This window comes from Nematolebias whitei, chromosome 4, assembly GCF_014905685.2.
Source record: "Nematolebias whitei isolate Nwh7 chromosome 4, NemWhi1, whole genome shotgun sequence".
NCBI classification, from domain to species: Eukaryota; Metazoa; Chordata; class Actinopteri; order Cyprinodontiformes; family Rivulidae; genus Nematolebias; species Nematolebias whitei.
The window spans coordinates 46,805,527-46,829,086 of record NC_056501.1 but is presented as its reverse complement, the minus strand read 5'-3'; the positions used below and the strand labels follow the sequence as shown (position 1 = coordinate 46,829,086).

Sequence of the window (23,560 nt, the reverse complement as noted above, 5' to 3'; positions counted from 1 at the left end):
GCAGCACTCAGACTTCCTGTCAGTGTGTGTGGTCTTACAGGCACATTATGAGCGGGAAATACAGCCAAGGTCAGCTATTGTTGTTTAGCATTTTGCTCCGTCACACAGCAACTCTCATAGAAGCGTTGGATTTCATTCTCACATTATGGTATGTCAGCTAATCTGGTGGCAGTCACTCTTAAACCTTTGGAGGAGATTTGTGCATTTTGTTTAGTCTGCTAATGTTCACATTATCAGACTTTAAATGAACAATTTCTGTCAGGGGGCTAATGTGAGCCAATCATGCATGTAGAACAGATAGATGTGTGGGTGAGACTGGTTACCCTACGATGACTGTTACTGGTGTGCTCTCAGAAGAGCTGCAGTCAGACTCAACAAAGAGACAGTTTTCATGTTTGAAGGATCGAAGCAGAGACAGAAGACAGAAAATGAGCGTGATGCTTCGGACAAAGAGTCAAGTCCATCTCTTGAGCGATCAGTCCGGAGTTGTTGGCGGAGCCATTTTATTTGCGTGTGTGTGAATGTGTGTTGTCCACTGTTCTACCCCCAGCTGAGGGCTGCAGTTAGGAGAAGGACGAGCAGCAGTACTGCTTCAGCAGGGTTGGTGCTGAGGGACACTGCCCCCCCTGTTCCAGAGGAGCCCAGGTTGGAGATAGTAGCCTTTTCTGAGTAGAGCTGGATGACTTCAAACTGGTCACTTTCATCCCCTTCTTCTCTAATAGTCTGGGTTAGTTCCTCCTCTTCATCACTCTCCACCACCTGTTAGAGATAAAACACAGTGACTGACACCCTGATGCATGCTCAATAATCCAGGTAGAAAAATCTAAAAAAATTAAATCTGGTCCTCTGGACATTCAAAAAACAAAACAAAGCAAAACAAACAAAAAAATTGTAGAAATATTTTGTCTTTCATCCAAAAGACTTCCTCAGTCTGAGGTGCTGTATTCAGCTCAGTCTCTTAAATAGCACCTTCTCAGAGTGGATCAACCAGTTTGCTGCTGACAACCAAAACCAGCTGATCACATGCTCAAGAAGAACCATCAGCCTAATGATGGATCATTACCACCTGATGGCTGCTTACTATTCACAGAGGGCTGAGTGATACTAGCAATAGCAGCATTGTAAGAGGGGGACAGTTGAACCCGGAGGCCTCCACCCCTGTTTAATGATGGACGATTTCATTTCACAAAGATGGCCTCCTTTACGCCTCTCTCAAACCATCGTTCCTCTCTGTCCAGGATGTGAACATCTTCATCCCTGAACGAGTGACCACTGGTCTGGAGATGAGTGTAAACTGCAGAGTCCTGGCCTGATGGTGTTGCTCTTCTGTGCTGGGCCATCCTTTTGGCAAATGGCTGTTTAGTTTCCCCGATGTAAGACTGATCACAGCCCTCCTGACACAGAACAGCATATACAATATTACTCTGTTTTTGCCTGGGGACTGGATCTTTGGGATGAACCAGTCTTTGTCGTTATTTATTTTGGGGTTTAAAAGCCACTGTAAAATCCACAAACAAGGTGTACCTTTAAGACCAATTGTTAGCATGATTAACTCTGTCACTTACAATGTTTCCAAATATCTGGCGTCTGTACTCATCCCTTTAGTTGGAAGCTCAGAACACCACATACAGAACACCATGGACTTTGTGGACAAGGTGAGGGATGTCATCATGGAGACTGATGAAACAATGGTCTCTTTTGATGTCACATCACTCTTTACATGCATTCCTGTTGATGATGCAGTAGAGGTGGTCAGTTTAAGATTAAAATCAGACACCATTCTGAGCAGCAGGACCACGCTTTCCACTGAACAACTGTGTCAACTCTTAAAACTGTGCCTGCAGTCAACCTACTTCACATATGGGGAGCAATATTATAGGCAGAAACATGGGTGTGCTATGGGGTCTCCAGTTTCTCCTATTGTTGCCAACCTGTACATGGAGGAGGTAGAAAAGAGAGCCTTGACGTGGCTTTTAAACCCCAAAATAAATTACGGTAAAGACTGGTTCATCCCAAAGATCCAGTGCCCCGGCACAAACGGAGTAATATTGTGTATGCTGTTCAGTGTCAGGAGGGTTGTGATCAGTCTTACATCGGGGAAACTAAACAACCACTGGCCAAAAGGATGGCCCAGCACAGAAGATCAACATCATCAGGCCAGGACTCTGTGGTCTACACTCATCTCCAGGCCAGCGGTCACTCGTTCAGTGATGAAGATGTTCACATTCTGGATAAAGAGGAACGATGGTTTGAGAGAGGAGTAGAGGCCATCTTTGTGAAAAGAAACCGTCCATCATTAAACGGGGTGGAGGCCTCCGTGTTCAACTGTCCCCCTCTTACAATGCTGTGATTGCTAGTATCACTCAGCCCTCTGTGAATAGTAAACAGCCATCAGTGTGCTAATGAGCCATCATTAGGCTGATGGTTCTTCTTGATCATGTGCGCAGCTGGTTTTGGTTGTCAGCAGCAAACTGGTTGATCCACTCTGAGAAGGTGCTATTTATAAGACTGACTAAATACAGCACCTCAGACTGAGGAAGTCTTTTGGATGAAAGACAAAACGTTTCTACAATTTTTTTGTTTGTTTTGCTTTGTTTTGTTTTTTGAATATCCAGAGGACCAGATTTAACTTTTTTAGACAGTGACTGACAGCTGCCGTGGCCTTTCTCAACTTAAACAACTTGACATTTACTCAAGGTGAAATGGTGCAGTATCACGGACGGGTAAAGTGATACAACTAAATAACACAGTGGTCATAGGCAATCACTTTGTTTATCTAAAAGAAGGTGTACTTGTTTTTATTGACCATTACTTAACTGAGATAGACCACAATGGGAGGCTGTGTAGTGTGGGTTTGCTGGGAACGTCTGGCCGAAGAACCTGCCAGAGAGATTTTAAACTCCCACCTCTGACAGAGTTTCAACAACATCCCAGTGGAGGTGAGGACATGTTTCACTCCTTCATTGTCAAGATGGCTGCTTTGAGCTGTGGCCACAAGCTTGTTAGTGCCTCTCAAGGGGGCCATCCTCGTCTACAAGTTACACTATGGGGGGTGCTCCCTGAGTATGGGATTGTGGTCCTGTGTTGCTTTGGATCATTCAGTCATCATTCAGTTCCTATACAAGTGGTGCAAGAGTTTGGTTCGTATTGCCCGCAGTAAGCCAAACCCCTTCAGGGTGAGAGTCAGACTCTGATAGGGCTTGATTCTGTTTATAGCTTTTATGGACAGAAGTTCTCAGTGCATTCAAGGGGTAAAAGGAAGTCTGTTTCAGTGACTCTGCTATTTGCAGATGATTCAGTCCTGTTGGTGTCATCGTGCCATGATATTCAGCTCTCACTGCAGTGGTTTGATTGTGAAGTGGCTGGGATGAGGATCAGTGCTGCCAGATCTGTGGACACTGTCGTGAGTCAGAAAAGAGTGGACTCCTGTCTCTTGGTTGGAAGTGAGATGCTGCCCCAAATGGAGGAGTTTACACATCTTGGTGTTTTATTCACAAGTGAGGAATGAATGGAGTGTTAGATCAAAGGATGGAAGGTTGCAGCTTCTGTAGTATTGGGTACCCTGTACAGGTCTATTGTGGTGAAGAAGAAGCAGAGCTGGAAGGCAAACCTCTCTGTTCATCAGTCGGACTACATTTCTACCCTTACCTATGGTCACAAACTTGGGGGTAGTGGTGGTGCAGAGGTTAGAGAAGATGAACCAGTAATTGGAAGGTTGCCAGTTTGACCCCCCAGACCAACAACATAAAGGTGGTGGTGGGGGGGGCATGAAGTACCCACACCTGCCTCCACTCTCAGGTCGTTTTCACACTAGTAGAAACTAGTAGTAACCGGTAGACTCGGTTCGGTTCGGGACCAATATTCAAGACCTTTTGTTTACATTTGAGCTGGTGCGTTTGCATTCACACTGCACTGTGCAGTTGAGTCAACCTGTTGAACCAACCTATTCCCCCGCTCACCTGTGGGGGCGCTGCATCAAGAACTACTGAAAGAAACAACACAAAAACCTCTGAAGACATGTCTTCTTCTTCTTCTGGAAATAAAAATAAAAACGAAGTGGCATCAAGTTTTAGCAGTTTTAGGAGTTATATTTTGTCATTTTTCAAAAATGGACTCAGCATGAGCAGAAGATGAGACAGAAGACCATGGAGAATATTGATTTTCCACACAAGGCAGCTGACGGCTCCATATAAGGTAAGAGAAATGCGTGTTTGTTTGTCCTGCGGAGCAGGGCCCGGTCGTTTACATTCACATTGTACTCGAACCGCGCTGGAGTTTGTTTCTACCGGACCGAGACCTAGGTTTTAGCCCGGGCCAGAGTTCACCTTTTTGTTCCGTGACAGAGTTCGATGGTGCGTTCACACCTCCCTAAACGAACCAGACTTTCTAGGAAAACGAGCTAGAGTTCGATTAAAGCGGACTAAACAGGGCTAGTGTGAATGCACACTCATTCACCCCACTTTGGGCCCTTGAGCAAGGTCCTTAACCTCCACCATCTGCTCCCCCCGAGTGCTTTTAGGTAGCAGCTCTCTGCTCCACACAGAGGGCTGTGGTAGCTCAGTGATCCTTGATGTCTTTTTTTCTTTATACCAGAAACATTGTGGAAACTGAACAGAAATGAGCAACACCTCTAGTTTTACTTGGCGCTGACTCTCAGTAACACAGTTATGCTGGACGTCATGACTGAAATGCAGTTTGACTTATTCAGATTTACCTTGAGTTTGAGCAGAGTGGCTATGATCAGATGGCATTAGTACGGAAATGTTATTTGATTGTCTAAAATCAGGGCAGCACGGTGGCGCAACTGGTAGAGCTGCTGCCTCTCAGCGAACAGGTCCTTGGTTCAAACCCCGGTCCAGGGGCCTTCTGGGTGGAGTTTGCATGTTCTCTCCGTGCATGCGTGTGTTTTCTCCGGGTACTCCGGTTTCCTCCCACAGACAAAAACATGCATGTTAGGCTGATTGGTAACTCTAAATTGTCCTAGGTGTGAGTGAGAGAGTGAATGGTTGTTTGTCTCGTTTGTCTCTATGTGGCCCTGTGATGGACTTGCGACAGTGATTGCTGGACCCCCGTGACCCAAAATGGAATAAACGGGTAAAGATAATGGATGGATGGATGGATGTCTAAAATCAAATCCAGAAAATGTTTTTGTTTAATCCTTCCGTCAGTTGGGTTGAGTAATCCAGAAAATGCATTATGATTTTTTTTTTTACCATTATACATTATTTTGTATTTCTACAGTGTAGAATATCAAGTTTCGGCTTTTTGAAGCAGTAACACAAACATGGTTCAGTTTGATGTACAGAACAAATGTTAGCAAACATAAACCCATGAAACACGTTTATTTCATGGTGTGTGGGATTTGTTTAATAACTCATTAATGGTTTTTGCTTCGTGGCTGTGTTCAGAAGTGTTTGCTTTGCTACGTGAGTAGAACAAGTTGTTTTTGCTCAGAGTTTGGATGGTTATGACTCAGTGAAGAGTTGTGCACGTTGTTAGTGATAGCAACGCGCAGCTGTTTATTCTCAGTGATATGCATTAACATCTGGAGCAGCTCTAGGCCCACGCTACGTTACTCTGTGCAGATTGTTGTTCTACTGCTAATTATAGACCTGTCTAACAGTCTCATTGAAATACTGCCTTTGATATCTGCTGCTTATATTCAACTTGCGTCTCTGACTGTTGTTGTTTGACTCGTATTTAACTTTTCACAACTCATTTGACAACTGCAGAAGACTCAACGAGAAGGGCTAGCTTCAGGCTAGAAGCACAGATCATCGTTCTTCCCAATGTTTGTTTAAGGAACATGAACAAATAACGTTTTCATAATGACTTCAGTTTTAGTGAGTTCTCACAAAAGATGGGATGAGATGGGCCATAAAACTCAAAAGAGACAACTGTTTCAGTTGTTCTTTAAGGTAATAAGTCTGTATGTTTGTCCTCTCCTGACTGGGCTACTGTATTAAATGTCTCACCACGATCCAGAGCAAGAACAGCAAAGCTCTCAAAGACCCTGAGAATCCAGAAGTGAGACCATATAGAACTGATTCTACACAGTCTCCACTGGCTTCCCGTTGCCGCAAGGATTGGTTACACAAGTGGTTAGTGGGGATGCTGTCTGCTCTGTGATACAGAGTCGGGAGCCAGGCAGAAGGAGAAATCCTACACAAAACAGGCTCTAGAGCAATGTGGATATCCTAACTGGGCCTTCCTGAAAGCAGAGAAGAAACCCAAACAGGACTCCAGTCAGCCATCAGGTGAAAAGGAGGAACCCAGACCCAGACCAGTGGTCATTCCGTATGTTGAGGGAGTATCAGAGAAACTGAGACGTTTATTTTCTAAACATAACGTCCCAGTGGCTTTTAAACCCCAAAATACATTAAAGACTGGTTCATCCCAAAGATCCAGTCCCCCAGCACAAACAGAGTAATGTTGTGTATGTTGTTCAGTGTCAGGAGGGCTGTGATCAGTCTTACATCGGGGAAACTAAACAGCCACTGGCCAAAAGGATGGCCCAGCACAGAAGATCAACATCATCAGGCCAGGACTCTGCGGTCTACACTCATCTCCAGGCCAGCGGTCACTCTTTCAGGGATGAAGATGTTCACATCCTGGACAGAGAGGAACAATGGTTTGAGAGAGGAGTAAAGGAGGCCATCTTTGTGAAAAGAAATCGTCCATCATTAAACAGGGGTGGAGGCCTCCGGGTTCAACTGTCCCCCTCTTACAATGCTGTGATTGCTAGTATCACTCAGCCCTCTGTGAACAGTAAACAGCCATCAGTGTGCTAATGATCCATTGTTAGGCTGATGGTCCTTCTTGAGCATGTGAGCAGCTGGTTTTGGTTGTCAGCAGCAAACTGGTTGATCCACTCTGAGAAGGTGCTATTTAAGAGACTGAGCTGAATACAGCACCTCAGACTGAGGAAGTCTCTTGGATGAGAGACGAAACGTTTCTATATTTTTTTGCTTTTTTTTTTTTTTTTTTTTTTTTTTTTTAATGTCCAGAGGACCAGATTGAACTTTTTTGGATATACTTTTAAGTAATAATAAAACTGGAAAACATAGTTTCCTCAAATGATCGAGGAAGTTGGTTTAGATGTATATGTATGGTGGCGGGGCAGCACGGTGGCGCAACTGGTAGAGCTGCTGCCCCTCAGCGTGCAGGTCCCAGATTCAAATCCCAGTCCAGGAGCCTTTCTGGGTGGAGTTTGCATGTTCTCTCCGTGCATGCGTGTGTTTTCTCCGGGTACTGCGGTTTCCTCCCACAGACCAAAAACATGCATGTTAGGCTGATTGGTAACTCTAAATTGTCTCTAGGTGTGAGTGAGAGAGTGAATAGTTGTTTGTCTCGTTTGTCTCTATGTGGCCCTGTGATGAACTTGCGACCAGTCCAGGGTGTACCCCGCCCCTCGCACAGTGATTGCTGGACATGGGTACCGGTGACCTCCATGACCCAAAATGGAAGAAGCTGGTAAAAGATAATGGATGAATGGATGGATGGATGGATGCATGGATGGATGGATGGATGGTGGTGGCCATCTTGGATTTTGATGTGGCAACCCAATTCTTGAAAGTGATCTTTCTTACATGTAGATGCAGTCCATCACAGGGCCACATAGAGACACACGAGACAAACAACCATTCACTCTCTCACTCTCACTTAGGGACAATTTAGAGTTACCAATCAGCCTAACATGCATGTGTTTGGCTTTCCAGAAGCTTCACATCAGTCTGCTTTATTTAATCAGAAGTTCTCACATCTGTTTGGGATGATCGTCCAGTTGGAACGTCCAACTATGTCCAAGTTTCAACCTTCTAGCTGTTGATTTGAAATCAAGTGGAATAATTTGTTGATGGCCCTTCTCCACTCTTTCATCCGCTTTTGTGCATTACACCACAGTATGATACTACCACCAACATGCTTGACAGTTGTTACAGTGTTATTAGTTTTGAAAACCTCAACTTGACTCTTCCAACACATTATAAAATTAAATTGTAGCATTCCTTTACAGAATGTATTTCATCTGGCTCCTTTTGTACCAAACTTTTAAACTAAGATCAACTTATATTGAAAAATGAGCAAGCTGTAGCTGATTTGGTCAAATATTGAAACAACGTTATGTGCATTCTCATGTTTTATTTATGTCCCACTAACTCATTTTATTTATGTCTCGTGCAGAGTAAATTCTAGATGACTTTCAGCTTTTACCACATCAAATTGTAGCTCAATAATTATAAATTTTAATTAAACTGTGTTGACTAATGTCAGTTGGCTCTGATGGTCATCTTGATTTGGACTGAATCCAAAAGGTCACCAGTAATGGAAGTCATTCAATGAAAATGTCCATTTGTCCAGTGATTCATGAGGTATTTTGCTAACAAACTGACAGAGTTGACTCTAAATAGTTACTGGCTAAATAGCAAAGTTCATGCTCAATAATCCAAGTTGAAAATCCAACAAAGTTAATTCAGGTCATCTGGACGGTTTGGACCGGACTGGTTAAACATTAAATAAAGCTCTTGAACAATCTGGGGATTAGACTCGACTCCAGCTGCACCAGATTTTAAATCATATCTGTAAAATAGACTTATTTGTAATTATATCTGTGTTGTTTTTTTAGGTCAGCTGTCAGTCGTAGCCATCAGTTTCCCTGTTTTTTTTTTTAAATGGTTACTTTCTGCAAGTTTTTGAAAAATCCATCCTGTGGTTTATGAGATATTTCAATAACAGACACAGAAACACTTTTGTTTATGTTTTAATTTGCTTTTCATCTAAATAACCGTGTGTATTTTGTTGTTCACTCGGTGGAAGTGTAACATTTAGTAGATGGAAAAGTTTCTGTGCCTCTAATTTGACATTTCTAACTGCTGGAACAGACACTGAGCTTTTGGAAGGAAACCCTTTAAAATTTCTGGGGAAAATCAATTTGAAGAAACAAGTGAAATCTCCTGGAAGAGACAAAACGAGCAGCTGAGTGACAGACGGAAGAGGAGACGAGGGGCAGGTACGCCCACTGGAAAAACAAAAGAGACAGAAAGCAGAAAGACAAAAGACTACAAGAAAAGAAAGGAGGATAAAGGAAGTGATCAAACAACAGAAGTCTAAGAGGAAAGAAGGGAGTGGGCAGACAAGAAGAAGCCATATGGGCATGAATAAATTCATACTAATGCAGCGCTCTTTCCAAGCAACACCTCATCTAATCTGCTCACAGGGAGAGAGACACCAGCAGACAAAGGAGAAAGAGAGAGAGCGACAGAGAACTGGAATCCCCCGTCTGCCGGCTTGGATTATCTCTGGCAGCATGGCATCATGGGAGCCACAGCCGGCAGACAGGATTGTGGCGCGGCCAAGGTTACCGTAGCCAGGCCAGTGATTGGATTGGACCGGATCTAACAACCAGAGCCAGGGCACTCAAAGAGCATGTGTTTTCATTAAGTTACTTCACGTGTTTCAGCACTTTGTAGGACAGACAGTCGGACACAAACCTGACATTGGAAGCAACAAACAACTGCACAAAGGTCATAGGTCAATCGTTGGGTTGACAGAAGAACACTGGCTGGAAAGAGTGATGCAAAGTGAGAGGGTGGAATCAGGTTTGATTTAATTTATGTTCACAATGAACCCAGTCACAGAGAGAAAATGGGGAACTATAAATACTCTTCATCATTCATCTGTCCGTGCATGTTGTGAGCGTGACAATTTTATAACTAAGTGGTTCATGAAGTTTGTTGGTGTGTGGCCTCTAGGTGTAAAATAGGTTCCCATTTGTAATGTCATAATCCAAGATGGCTACCACCATGTATGTATATATTCAAACCATGTGGGCTGGATAAGATTAAAAAGGAGCAATGTGTTGATTTCCACTATGGTGTGTGGCTAAATGAGAGGTCCCCCAACCCTGGTCCTTGAGGAACACCATTCTGCATGCTTTAGTTGTTTCCCTGTTCGAGCCCACCTGATTCAATGATTTAATTATTTCATTAAGTTCTGAAGAAGCCTGTTAATTACACACTTATTCAAAACAGGTGTGTCAAAGTAGGAAAACAACTAAAACATGAAGGAGGGTGTTCCTCAAGGACAAGGGTTGGCAATCACATGCGGCGTAAGAATATTCACTTAAAAAATTGGGCTGACAAGTCAAAATCCAAGCTGGCCAGTGGCCACCACCATATAGTATATATATATATATATATATATATATATATATATACAGTATATATATACAGACCCTTTCCAAAAAATTAGAATATCATGGAAAAGTTGTTCCATAATACCATTCAAAAAGTTAATCTTTAATAGATGATAGACTCAGGACCCACAATTAAAACAATTGCAAGTATTTATTTGTTTATTTTTACATAATTTGTGCTTCCAGCTCATGAAACCCACAAAAACAGGAATGCAAAAAATTAGAATACTGCGGTGAAATCAGTCTAAATTGTGCAGGGCATGAATGTTTTAAACTGAGTGTGACACTAATCATCTACTAAACTCAAAGCACCTGCACAGCTTTCCCCAGGCGTCATTAAATTGCTTCAGTTTGGTTCAATTGTCTCAGTTCGGTTCAATATGGGGAATACTGCAGACATAACTGGCCAGAAGACCATCACTAATACCCTCCATAGGATGGGTAAGACACAAAAGTTCATAGCTGAGGAGGCTGGCTGTTCACAGAGTGCTGTGTCCAAGCACATCAATGGAAAGTCTAGTGGAAGGGCAAAATGTGTCAGGAGAAGATGCACCAGCAAAAGTGATGACCGTGGGCTTCAGTGGATTATCAAACAGAGAAGATTCCATAATCTGTCAGAGATCCAGAAATAGTGGAATGAGGCGGGAGCCACAGCTTCAAAAACCACCACATTCAGATACATCAGGGAGACGGGCTACAACTGTTGGGTTCCTCGGTCCTCTTTTCTGATGAAAGTAAAGTGTGCCTTTAAATCGGAAATCAAGGTCCAAGGGTTTGGAGGAAGAAGGGTGAGGAACAGAACCCATACTGCTTGAGGTCCAGTGTGAAATATCCACAGTCAGTCATGATTTGGGGTGCAATGTCCGGTGCAGGTGTTGGTAAACTCTGCTTTCTTAAATCCAAGGTCAGCGCAACGGTCTACCAGAATGTTTTAGAGGACTTCATGATTCCTTCTGCTGAGGATCTGTATGGAGATGCAGATTTCATCTTCCAGCAGGACCTGGCCCTGAATCTATCATCTATTAAAGATTAACTTTTTGAATGGAATTATCAAAGTTAAACAACTTTTCCATGATATTCTAATTTTATAGAAAGGGTCTGTATATATATATATATGTTCTAAACTCTTAGATCATTGCAAAAGTGTGGAGAGGGTTTATAAAGCCTTAAAATATATATAAATACTAAAATGAATATAGTGTTCCTACTTCACATTTTTTTCAAGGTTCAAGGCTTTTTATTGTCATTCGCATCACATGTGGTACATGAGGTGGAACAAAATTGTTTACTCAAGGTCCAGTTACACTGAAAAATAGCAAAAATATAAAGTATAAAAGAAACATTATACAAGGATCTAAGATATACACAAACTACTAATAATGTAAAATAATATGTTATATTAAAGAGCAGCCTGATCATATGTCTGGAATGAACCGATGGGTATGAATACAGCAGCTTAAAGGCAATAAATCAGCAGCACAGATAAAGTGACATATCACCAATTAAAGTGTCATCACAGTGAATTTTCTAGTTAGAGATTCATGAGTCTAACAGCCTCAGGGTAGAAGCTGTTCCTCAGTCTAGTGGTTCTACACTTAATGCTCCTCAACCTCCTGCTTGAGGGGAGCGGGGCAAAAAGTGCGTGTGCTGGGTCCTTCATGATGCAGGTGGCCCTCTTCCTGCATCTAGAGGTGTAGATGTATGTGATGGTGGGGAGGCTGACTCCAACATCTTCTGTGCAGCCTTCACCACTCTCTGCAAAGCTTTTCTTTCTGCAGCTGTGCAGCCTCCATGCCACACGTTGATGCTGGAGCACAGGATGCTCTCCACTGCACACCTGTAGAAGGAGGTGAGGACTGAGCTTCCCAGACCAGTTTCACCTGTTGTAAGGGTGTCTGGAATGTAACCCCCTCGATAATATATATTATGATTTATATATATATATATACATATATATATATAAACCTCCCGCCCCTATCGTTTAAGGAAGCTATGTTTTCTAGTTTTTGCATCTCTTAAAAGTATAACGTCCTCATTTGTGTGGCTCTTGGGGTGACTGAAGATTATTACTTTCATTATACTTTCATTTCCTGTTTAATTTCAGTCCAGAAAAACATTCATCCCTAAAACTACAAGCATTTACTATTCAGATCACTCAGCGATGGGGGATATCAGCGTACCACATGTTTGTTTGGCTTCATGTTCAGGTGCATCTAAAAAAAAAAATTTAATTAATTTAAAAAACATTTCAGAAAGTGAAACTCATACATTACAGTTTATTACATAGAATGAAATATTTCAAGCCTTAATTTCTTGTAATTTTGATGAATATGGCTCCCAGATCATGAAAAAAAAACCTTCAACCAAAACATTGTTTTTTTTTTTGCTGTCTTCCAATTTGTGAGATGCACCTGCAGGTGCCATGGTCTTGTGTTTGTATGAAAACTGTCTTATACTGCAGTGTAGTGCCAAACAAAGTTTATTTTAGGTTTAAACGGTTCTCAGCTGAAGGTTTTGTTTAAATCTTGACTCACTCGGATGCATTGCTAATAGTTTTATCATGAAGGGTCTGAGACAAGAGGTGCCTAAAGACAAACTGCACCTGCGTGGGTTTAAACACCAGGTACTGACAGAGAACGGGTGCAGGGCACCTGCCTGTCCTAATTTTTTTTCCTTACATTTTTGATTTTTGAATAAATCTTTCAGATTCATCCCATTTTTTCATTTTATAATAAGTACGATACTCTGTCAGCCACAACTGTGAACATATAAAATGTGACTGGGTGGCCTGTGAGAGTCTTTGCAGGGAGGTCTTCAGGATGCATTAGGACCACAGTATGATAGAGTGTAACATATTCAGCTGTAATTTAAACATGTAAAATGTATATATTTTTTATTTTATTTTACCTCTACCTCTATACTTAAGCCTCTGTTAAAATTTACCTCGACAGACTTCAGCTTACCCCAGTACAGGTATGCCTTTCCAGACTGGATGTTACTGTCGAGTTCTGCCTCTCACCAGAATTGTTTTAGTTTTGATGCAACGGGCAAGAACACATTTAAACATTTAGTGCAAAAAAGCAGTTCCACATGCATGCAGGCTGCAGAGTGGGACGCTCCACGACTTCACCCCAAACAGGAAGTCATTATTGGATGCAAAAAGCTGAAGTAGATGGTAATATACCATATTTTTTTGGCCTATAAATTGCGGGTTTTTTTGCATAATTTACATGCCCTGTGAATTATATGCTGAAGCGAATTATTTATGGATTTTTTCCCATATTTATAAATCAATTTTTGGCTGAGATATGAGTGTTTTCATTCATTCAGACTGAAAATATTGAACACTACCATTTTCAGCCGCTAGATGGCACTCGAGTAATGTGGCATGCCGTTGTGTCATGTAATAGGTAAAAGTGGCTATTAATGACACAGTCGGCTTGCCATAGTATGCCAACTTTGTCCAGCTCACCTGGAGCAACAGTCAAATCAGCTTCATTTCGCTGCACCGCCCCAGAGAAATGCAACTGATTTGACGATTAAAGTGCATTTATTAAGTAAAAGTTCAGCTGAGACACACCTTTGATATAATGTTGAGTAGACAAAAAATTGTTTTAGGTGCTTATCTTGTTAAATTTTGAAGAAATGCGCAGTGTTCTCCTTCCTGATTTCCTCCCTCTGTGCTCCCGGAGCACAGAGGAAGCAAATACTTTTGAAATGCAGCTGATTTGACCATTAAAGTGCATTTATTAAGTAAAAGTTATACTGAGACACACCTTTACTATAATTTTGAATAAACAAATAATTGTTTTTAAGTGTTATCTTGTTAAATTCTTGTTAAAGTCCTCCCGTGCACGCATCCCAGGGTTGCCATTTGACAGCCCATCGATTTCTGGCACACCGGCACACATTTCTGGGTTGCAGCAGTGACGCATAATAGATGCATTCATTCAACCTTTATTTAGACAGGTTAATCCCATTGAGCCTCGGGAATTCATTTACAAGAGACCTGATTGACATATTTATGAATTTTTCCACTTTATTAGACATATTTGGACTGATGCGACTTATAGGGCAGTGTGGTGTGTATGGCAGAAAATACACGTACGGTGGAAAATACAGTACTTGGGTCAGTAAAATAAAATAAAGAAGAGCAACACCGTCAGGCCAGGACTCTGCGGTCTACACTCATCTCCAGGCCAGCGGTCACTCTTTCAGGGATGAAGATGTTCACATCCTGGACAGAGAGGAACGATGGTTTGAGAGAGGAGTAAAGGAGGCCATCTTTGTGAAAAGAAATCGTCCATCGTTAAACAGGGGTGGAGGCCTCCGGGTTCAACTGTCCCCCTCTTACAATGCTGTGATTGCTAGTATCACTCAGCCCCCTGTGAATAGTAAACAGCCATCAGTGTGCTAATGATCCATTGTTAGGCTGATGGTCCTTCTTGAGCATGTGATCAGCTGGTTTTGGTTGTCAGCAGCAAACTGGTTGATCCACTCTGAGAAGGTGCTATTTAAGAGACTGAGCTGAATACAGCACCTCAGACTGAGGAAGTCTTTCGAATGAAAGACGAAACGTTTCTACAATTTTTTTTTTTTTTTGAAGGTCCAGAGGACCAGATTGAACTTTTTTAGACTTTTCTACCTGGATTATTGAGCATGCATCAAGATATTGGCACAAAAGTAATTAATACTTTGTAATGGGGGAGGGGGGGGGTAGAGTATTTATTTTTCTCCCTTGAATACTTGAATAATCATAAAGTTAAAGGTCACTACAAACGATAATTATTTAATCTTTTTAATGTTTCCTTGCAACATTTTCTATTCTAGCAGAAAGAAGAAGCTTTTGCTTTAAATCTAATTTGATCATTTGAACTTTATTCAGTTTGAGCTTCTTCAACCAGTTGTATAAGTCAGTGTTCACACTGTATGTTTTACTGTATTTTCCACCGTACGCGTCGCACCACTCTATACGACGCATTTGTCTAATAAAATGGAAAAATTCATAAATATGTTGCATCACCGTATATGTCACATCTATTATGCGTCACCGCTGACAACCTGGAAATGTGGGCCAGTGTTGAGCCAAAAATCGATGAGCTGCCAAATGGCGGCCGCGGGAGTGTGCACAGAGTCAGTCAGAGTCAGAGTCAGAGTTTCTTTATTGTCATTCGCACCTCATGTGGTACATGTGGTGGAGCGAAATTATGTACACAGGGTCCCAGTTACATCCAACAATAAAATGTATAAGAAAAACAGTAATAACATCTAAGATATGAACTAAGAAAAACATCAACTAAATATACACTAAGCACTCATAACATAAAACATTGAACATCACCACAAACATGAACATGAGTCTGTGAGCAGATGTGCACGCATGAACACATCAACATTGAAACAGATCAGCAGCAACATGAAACAGATCAGCAGCAACATGATATGGTTTTTCACAGTGATTATTCTAGTTAGAGATTCATGAGTCTAACAGCCTCAGGGTAGAAGCTGTTCCTCAGTCTAGTGGTTCTACACTTAATGCTCCTTAACCTCCTTCCTGAGGGGAGTGGGGCAAAAAGTGTGTGTGCTGGGTGGGTGGGGTCCTTCATGATGCAGGTGGCCCTCTTCCTGCATCTAGAGGTGTAGATGTCTGTGATGGTGGGGAGACTGACTCCAACAGATTTCTGTGCAGCCTTCACCACTCTCTGCAAAGCTTTTCTTTCTGCAGCTGTGCAGCCTCCATGCCACACATTGATGCTCGAGCACAGGATGCTCTCCACTGCACACCTGTAGAAGGAGGTGAGGACTGAGCTTCCCAGACCAGCTCGCCTCAGCCGTCTGAGGAAGTAGAGTCTCTGATGAGCTTTCTTGATCAGGCTGGTGGTGTTGTTGCTCCAGCTGAGGTTGTCATTCATGTGTACACCCAAGTACTTGTAGCTGGAGACCACTTCCACCACAGATCCTCTTATGTTCAGGGGGGTGTAGGTATTTTTGTTCCTTCTGAAGTCCACAATCATCTCCTTTGTCTTCTTCACATTGATGTGAAGGTTATTCTCATTCGCACAGGAGGATTTAACAAGAATTTAACAAGAATAACACTTAAAAACAATTATTTATTTGCTCGAAATTATATTAAATGTGTGTATCAATCTAACATTTGCTTAATAAATGCACTTTGATGGTCAAATCAGCTGTATTTCAAAAGCCGATACGCGGAAGGAAACGTGTGCACGCGACGAGTCGCTGTACAAATTTAACAAGATAACCGCCTAAACAATTATTTGTTTGCTCAAAACTATAGCAAAGATATGTTTCAGTCTAACATTTGCGTAATAAATGCACTTTAATGGTCAAATCAGCTGAATTTCAAAAATAGTTTTGCTGCCTCGGTGCTCCATGAACGCGCAGAGGGAGAAAAAAACGAGGAGGAATGCGACTTGTTTCTCCAAAATTGAGGGTGCATTCACACCAGCCCTGTTTAGTCTGCTTTAATTGAACTCTAGCTCATTTTCCTAGAAAGTCCGGTTCATTTGGGGAGGTGTGAACGCGCCATCGAACTCTGTCATGGAACAAAAAGGTGAACTCTGGCCCGGGCTAAAACCTAGGTCTCGGTCCGGTAGAAGAGAACTCCATCGCGTTTCGAGTACAGTGTGAATGTAAACAGACCGGACCTCGCTCCGCAGGACAAAGAAACACGCATTTCTCTGACCTTATATGGAGCCGTCAGCTGCCTTGTGTGAAAAAAAATATTCTCCATGGTCTTCTGCCTCATCTTCTGCTCATGCTAAGTCCATTTTTGAAAAATGACAAAATAATAACTCCTAAAACTGCTATAACTTGATGTCACTCCGTTTTTGTTTTTATTTCCAGAAGAAGAAGAAGAAGACGTGTCTTCAGAGGTTTTTGTGTTGTTTCTTTCAGTAGTTCTGGGTGCAGCGCCCCCACAGGTGAGTGGGGGAACAGGTTGGTTCGAGCAGGTTGGCTCGACTGCACAGTGCAGTGTGAACGCAAACGCACCAGCTCAAATGTAAACAAAAGGTTATGAATATTGGTCCCCAACCGAACCGAGTCTACCAGACTATCAGGTGTGAAAACAATCTTAACAAGAAAAGCATCTAAACAATTATTTGTTTGCTCGAAATTATAGCAAAGGTGTGTGTCAGTCTAACATTTGCTTAATAAATGCATTTTAATGGTCAAATTAGCTGCATTTCGCCGGGGCGGTGCAGCTGGTTTGACGGTTCCAAGCAATGAGCAGAATGAAGTTGGGGAAATTATGGCAGGCTGATTGAGTCATTAATAGCTGGTGAAGATTCTCAGTCATTCAAGACTAAGTAAATTAAAAAAATTCAAGGAAAAAAACCATTAAAGTATAAAGTATAATAAATAAAGTCCAGTTGTTTTTGTCTTGAACTTGTTTGAATTTGTCATTATAGCCACGTTTACATGTTACATTATACAACAGCATGCCATATTGCTATTACTACTCTGCTGCCATCACATGGCTAAAAGTGGTACTGCTTTATTTTTTTTTCAGTCAGAATGAATGAACGGTCATATCTCAGCCAAAAATTGGTTTATAAATGTGGGGAAAAGAAATCCATAAATATGTTGCTTCGGTCTATAAGTCGCAGGGCATGTAAATTATGCAAAAAATGACTTGTTGGCCAAAAAATACGGTAGTAAAAAAATAAATCAGATTCTAATATTGTGACAGCCCCCCCCCCCCACACACACACACACACACACCAATGTTAACACCAGCTGGGCTCAAACTCTACACCTCACATAGAACTGTCACGAACCTCAGGTAATGAGGTTACGAGACGCCACCAGAACCAAAGAGCACGGTGGTCTCACTCACATCGTTGTGGAGTTCAGGCAGGTGGTTGCTGCTCAGCAGCTCGTCTTCTTGAACCAGAGGGGAGGGTCTGGGAGGTGGGGGCTGAGTAGCCTCGGAGGGCAGGGAGCCGGGACTTCCCATCCAGCTGATGGCGTTACCTGCAGGAGAAACACATCACCTGTGAGGGTGGAGTCAGACAGGAACACCTGCATGTAAACTGTTTTTTTATTCCTCTTCCAGGAGCTTTATTGGTGGATTCACCTCGTCAGGACTGATAGTTCTTATAGAGATCAAGCCTGGTCCATATACAGTGGGGGTCATCTTTTGGTTTGGGGTTAGGGTATGAACTAAGTTTAAGTCAGGGTTTAACAGGTCAGGGTTAAAGCTCTAGAACTGTGCTGCTCAAGGTGGCTGCATGATGGAGTAGCTCTGTTACATTCATTCTGAGATACTGCTTTTGAAAACTTTAATTCCTTTTTTAAATTATTATTTGGTATCAGTATATATGATATATTATATGGTATAATATAACATATTATTTGGTATATTATTACTCTGGTATCAGATGCTGTGCAGCTGGAAGGATTTTTACTGAAACCTTTTACTTTTGGACATTTGTTATGATGCTTAACCATGACAACATGGTGTTTTTTAGAACAATGAGCAGCAGATTAATTTCTCAAAAGCTCAAATAATATCTCAAATACTGCCCCAAAAGAAGTTTAAATGCCTTGGGGTTCACCTGGACAACAGACTGGACTGGAAATGCAACAGTGAAGCCGTCTACAAGAAGAGGCAGAGCAGACAGTACTTCTTGAGGAAGCTGAAGTCCTTCAGTGTTTGCAGCAATATGATGCATATCTTCTATAAGTCTGTTGTAGAGAGTGCTATCTCTTCTGCCATCATCTGCTGGGGTAGCAGCACCAGAGCAAGTGACTTAAAAAAGATCAACAAGCTCATAAAGAAGGCTGGCTCAGTTCTGGGGACTCCTAGAACCTTTGGAGATGTTTGTACAAAGAAGGATTCTTCCTCGTTTTGGTGGCTTTAGGATCACGTCTCTGCTTTTTGCAGACGATGTGGTCCTATTGGCTTCATCAGGTCGTGATCTACAGCTTTCGCTGGAGCGGTTTGCAATAGAGTGTAAAGCAACCGGGATAAGGATCAGTTCCTCCAAATCTGAGGCCATGATCTTGAACTGGAGAAGGGTAGAGTGCCCCCTCCAGGTCGGGGAGGAGGTCCTGCCCCAAGTGGAGGCGTTAAGTATCTCGGGGTCTTGTTCACGAATGAGGGAAAAATGGAGCATGAGATCGATAGGCGAATAGGTGCAGTGTCTGCAGTGAAGCGGGCGCTGTACAGGTCTGTCGTGGTGAAGAGAGAGCTGAGTCAAAAGGCGAAGCTCTCAATTTACTGATCGATCTACGTTCCTACCCTCATCAATGGTCATGAGCTTTGGGTTGTGACCGAAAGAACAAGATCACGGATACAAGCGGCCAAAATTAGTAGGGTGTCTGGGTTCTCCCTCAGAGATAAGGTGAGAAGCTCAATCATCTGGGAGAGACTCAGAGTAGAGCCGTTGCTTCTCCACGTTGAGAGGAGCCAGTTGATGTGGCTCGGGCATCTGGTTAGGATGCCTCCTGGATGCCTCCCTGGTGAGGTGTTCCAGACACGTCCCACCGGGAGGAGACCCAGAAGAAGACCCAGGACACGCTGGAGGGACTGTGTTCCTCGGCTGGCCTGGGAACGCCTAGGGATTCCCCTGGAGGAGCTGGTCCAAATGGCTAGGGAGAGGGAAGTCTGGGCCTCTCTACTTAGGCTGCTACTGCCGCAGCCCGACCTTGGATAAGCGGAAGAAAATGGAGGATGGAAGGATGGATAGATTCTTCATCAAATGAAGAACATTTTAGACAACCCTCAGCATCCTCTTCATCAGACTGTCATACAACAACAGAGTGTTTTCAGTCAGAGGCTTCTTCAAGTCCGTTGTAGGACAGACGCTACAAGAGATCCTTCCTGCCCACAGCCATCAGCATCTAGAACAACTCTTTAATGAAACCAGGATGATGAGTTACAACAACATTTAATTTCCCTTTGGATTAATGAAGTATTTTTAAAGTAATGTATTGTTGCTCTGGGCTGAGACTTCTAGTGACTTGTTGACCAACAGTGTTTATGAGGACGTCTCTAAAATGTCTCAAAACAGCTGTCCCTGCTTGAGTCCAGAGGCTCTCATAGCTTGAATTTTAAAGCTGCTCAAAAACATCTGTGCTACAAATGTTCTCTCCAAAGAGTCAGAGGACCACACGAGAGCCCCTCTGACAGAAGACATGACCCACCAATGATGAAAACTAATTATTTTTTAAAACTGTTCGATTCTGCCTGTTCATTTCAACACTGTACTCCAGTATATTCAGTACGTGATATTACAAGTTTTACACAATCTTAATCAAATTTAGTATGACTTAAGAAAAGATCACTCTGTTCAGGATCTGAAATAATCCAAAACCTGAGTCATGGTGACACTGAGGCGATGTGGATGCGTTTTCTGCTGTTTAACGCTCAGTTTTCTCACTTTGTTAGTGGTTCGTGTCAACACAAACTTCGACCAAACCGTTTCATTTGAATGATACATGTTTTTTTGTTTTTTTTTCTAATATGACACAGTTTAATCAAAAGATCTGAAGTTCACCAATAATCAGTGCTGGTCATGATGTGTTTCTGCCCTATTTCGTGTCACACAACAGACCAGTACATGGAGAGCTTTACCGTTCAGCTCAGCTTTATCTTCATCAGAAAATACCGGAGCAACACCCTCATTACTGTAGGGAAAGCCGCAGCCCATTGATCCAGCTCTAGGCTACCATCTCTTGTGAACAAGATGGTCATTCATTAGGAATTAAATAATTTCACTGAAAGTGTGTGTGTATGTGTGTGTGTGAGTGTGTGGGTGTAAAGCTACATATCTAGATGTCAGTTTTATTGTTAGTCCAGTTGTCAGCCCAGTAAATCACAGAGTTTTATGAGGAGTGCCCTGACACATCGATCTTAGGTTTAGTGTTTGGACACAAACACTCGGTGTGTATTGACAGCTGCTGTGATTGATGGACAGGCTGTCAGCTTCATGTCAGAGCGGGTGCGACTCTTTAGGATGCTGTGATGTAGCGTATAACTGACAAATAAAGCAGGGAACTTGCGCTCATGCTGTGAGAGCAGCAGCAGGAGGCAGCACACACACCAACACACACACACCAGACAGTTTTTCTCCACCTCCTTGTCAATGATGGAGTTTAATTTAGTTAAAGTGAATTCAGTTCCTCATTTCCACAGATGTGATTTCTATCATCTTACTGCAACATTTTCAATGTAACTGTGTGTTTTCCTGCAGTAAATATCTGAGGCGTCATGCAGAGAACTGTGGAAGAAACATGAGAGATTTACTGTGGAAAATATATTTTCTCCCTATATGTAACAAGAATACCCCAAAGGACAGGGCAGTTTAATCTTCATGAAGTATCTTTAAATAATTCAGATCTACACACGCACAAAGACTGAAGCATTTCTTTAAATCGTATTTGTGTTGCAGCATCTTTTCTGGATAAAACCTCAGAGGAACAGGATTTTTTTCTAATTAAACCACTAAAGATTAAAGGCTGTATTCCTGGGATGCCAGAGGTTTAGACTAAAATCATTTTATGAGGAGATATGACGACTTTATAGCTGATGTATCTGGTGAAACCTAAAAAATTTTGTCAAACAGTCTTGAATGGAAATTTTGGGGGAGTTGGACCACCAAGTTTTGGGGGAAAAAAGAATGTCTCCATCAAAATTATCAATAAATCATTGAGGAAACTATCATTTTAAGCAACATAAAGAAAAGAAAGCATATCCACCATTTATAGAAGGAAAATGATGCATTTTTTTGTAATGCCACTACCTCTTTCCTCATGGCTTTGTCCCCTTTTCTATCTAAAAATATTATTCTGAATAAGAATAAGAGGGCCGCACTTTACAGCAGCAGCTTCGTGCACTCCGTTCATCTTTTGGATGACTGTACGTAAATGTTCTCGTTGTATCTCGGTGCAATGACAATTAAGCTTATTCTGATTCTGAGTCTGATTCATTTATGCCTCTCAAAATTCAACCCCAATCAGCCAACGAGTGATTTGGTCCATTAATTCCATGTGTAATGAACATATACCTGTCAGATATTATTCATAATTTAAACGGATTCTTTCATTTTTCTGGACTGAGTTCTATCGTGTTTTGAATGATTAAATGTGGACGGAAACGTGTTTTAATTTCTGACTCACCAACAACAGTGAGCCGTTTAATTAAAAACGATTTAAAACACATCACACATTTACAATAATTGGCAGATTGATTACAATAACAGCTTAATTAACTTGCTTTACAATGAGAACCATACGGCCATGGTATCACTTGCAGCTTTACAACAGACATTTCTGAAAATATCTGGATTAATTACTGGCAGATAGAAGAGTTTTAAAGATGGGAAAATGAAGTTTAAATGGAGAGAGATGGTGTGTGAGGGAAAATGTGTCGACGAAGAACGGCACCCTCCTTTCGAACCCAGCTCTACCTCGGTACACTTCGGTAGTGGAAATCGACTCTTTACCTGTAGAAGATGTCTCCACTGGTACGGAGTTCCATTTAACGCTACCTTTCCAGCGTCTCCGTAGGAACAGCTGAGAATCGTCCGAAGTAGTGACGGTACTTCGTTCAACAGCAGCTCACCTCAGGGGTGGACTCACATGAGCTGTGAGTCCGTCAGAGGTTCCACTCAGATGTGGAAGATTCCATAATCCCCACGAGACTCGGAACTTTGTTCTTCGTAGTTCCCGTTGTTCTGCGTTTCTACTTGGAACTAGGAAGTGTTGACCCTTTTAAAGAGGTCACTTCCGGTTCCTCTGAGAACTTCCTGATTGGCTGATAGAACCAACAGGGGTGTGGTCTTAGTGACGTAAGAGGTTATTAAAAGTCAAGGAGAAAGAGTAGATTGTTTTAAGAACAGACAGAAAGATGTTTTGAAGAAATGAGACTTTTTGGAGCCAGTCCTCTTCTATTTATCTGAAAAAGTTAAACATGACATTTCTTTCCAGTAAACATGTTTTTGACCGAAACTTGACTTCTGACCCACATCACGACTTGCTCATTTCAGACAGAAGATCAAAAATGCATAATTACTCTTGTAACAGACATTAACTTGATTTCTACTTTGAATGAGGATTAAAAATCATTAATACTGTTTCACAGTTGATTTAAAATGAGTAGTTCACTTCAATATTTAAAATGGTTTGAACTAAACACACTTTTGATTATCAAGATATTGTAAAAATAGTAATGATAATAAAAAAGAGAGTGTTCTTTCAATTGATCAGTGCAGGACACACTTAGAAAGTCTCTGGATGAACTTAATTTTGTGTTTCTGGACTCAAATCAATGAAATAACAGTTCTTGTCCCAGGAAGGCCCTCAGGGTCAGGACTTGACCTGAGGCTTAGTTCACTACAC

General features: G+C 41.9%; 1 protein-coding gene across 1 annotated transcript in view; it reads right to left on the bottom strand.

The window, feature by feature from the left end:
* Positions 1 to 471: 471 nt before the first annotated feature.
* The window catches only part of LOC119409153 (GDNF family receptor alpha-4), a gene marked incomplete at its 5' end in the record, with an annotated part of 82,209 nt that continues 59,120 nt past the window's right edge, over positions 472 to 23,560 (bottom strand). Inside the window, 2 exons of the mRNA XM_037676017.1 lie at positions 472 to 759; positions 18,054 to 18,190. Of these exons, the coding sequence (XP_037531945.1) occupies positions 541 to 759; positions 18,054 to 18,190 (356 nt within the window). The remainder of the gene's footprint in view (positions 760 to 18,053; positions 18,191 to 23,560) is intronic.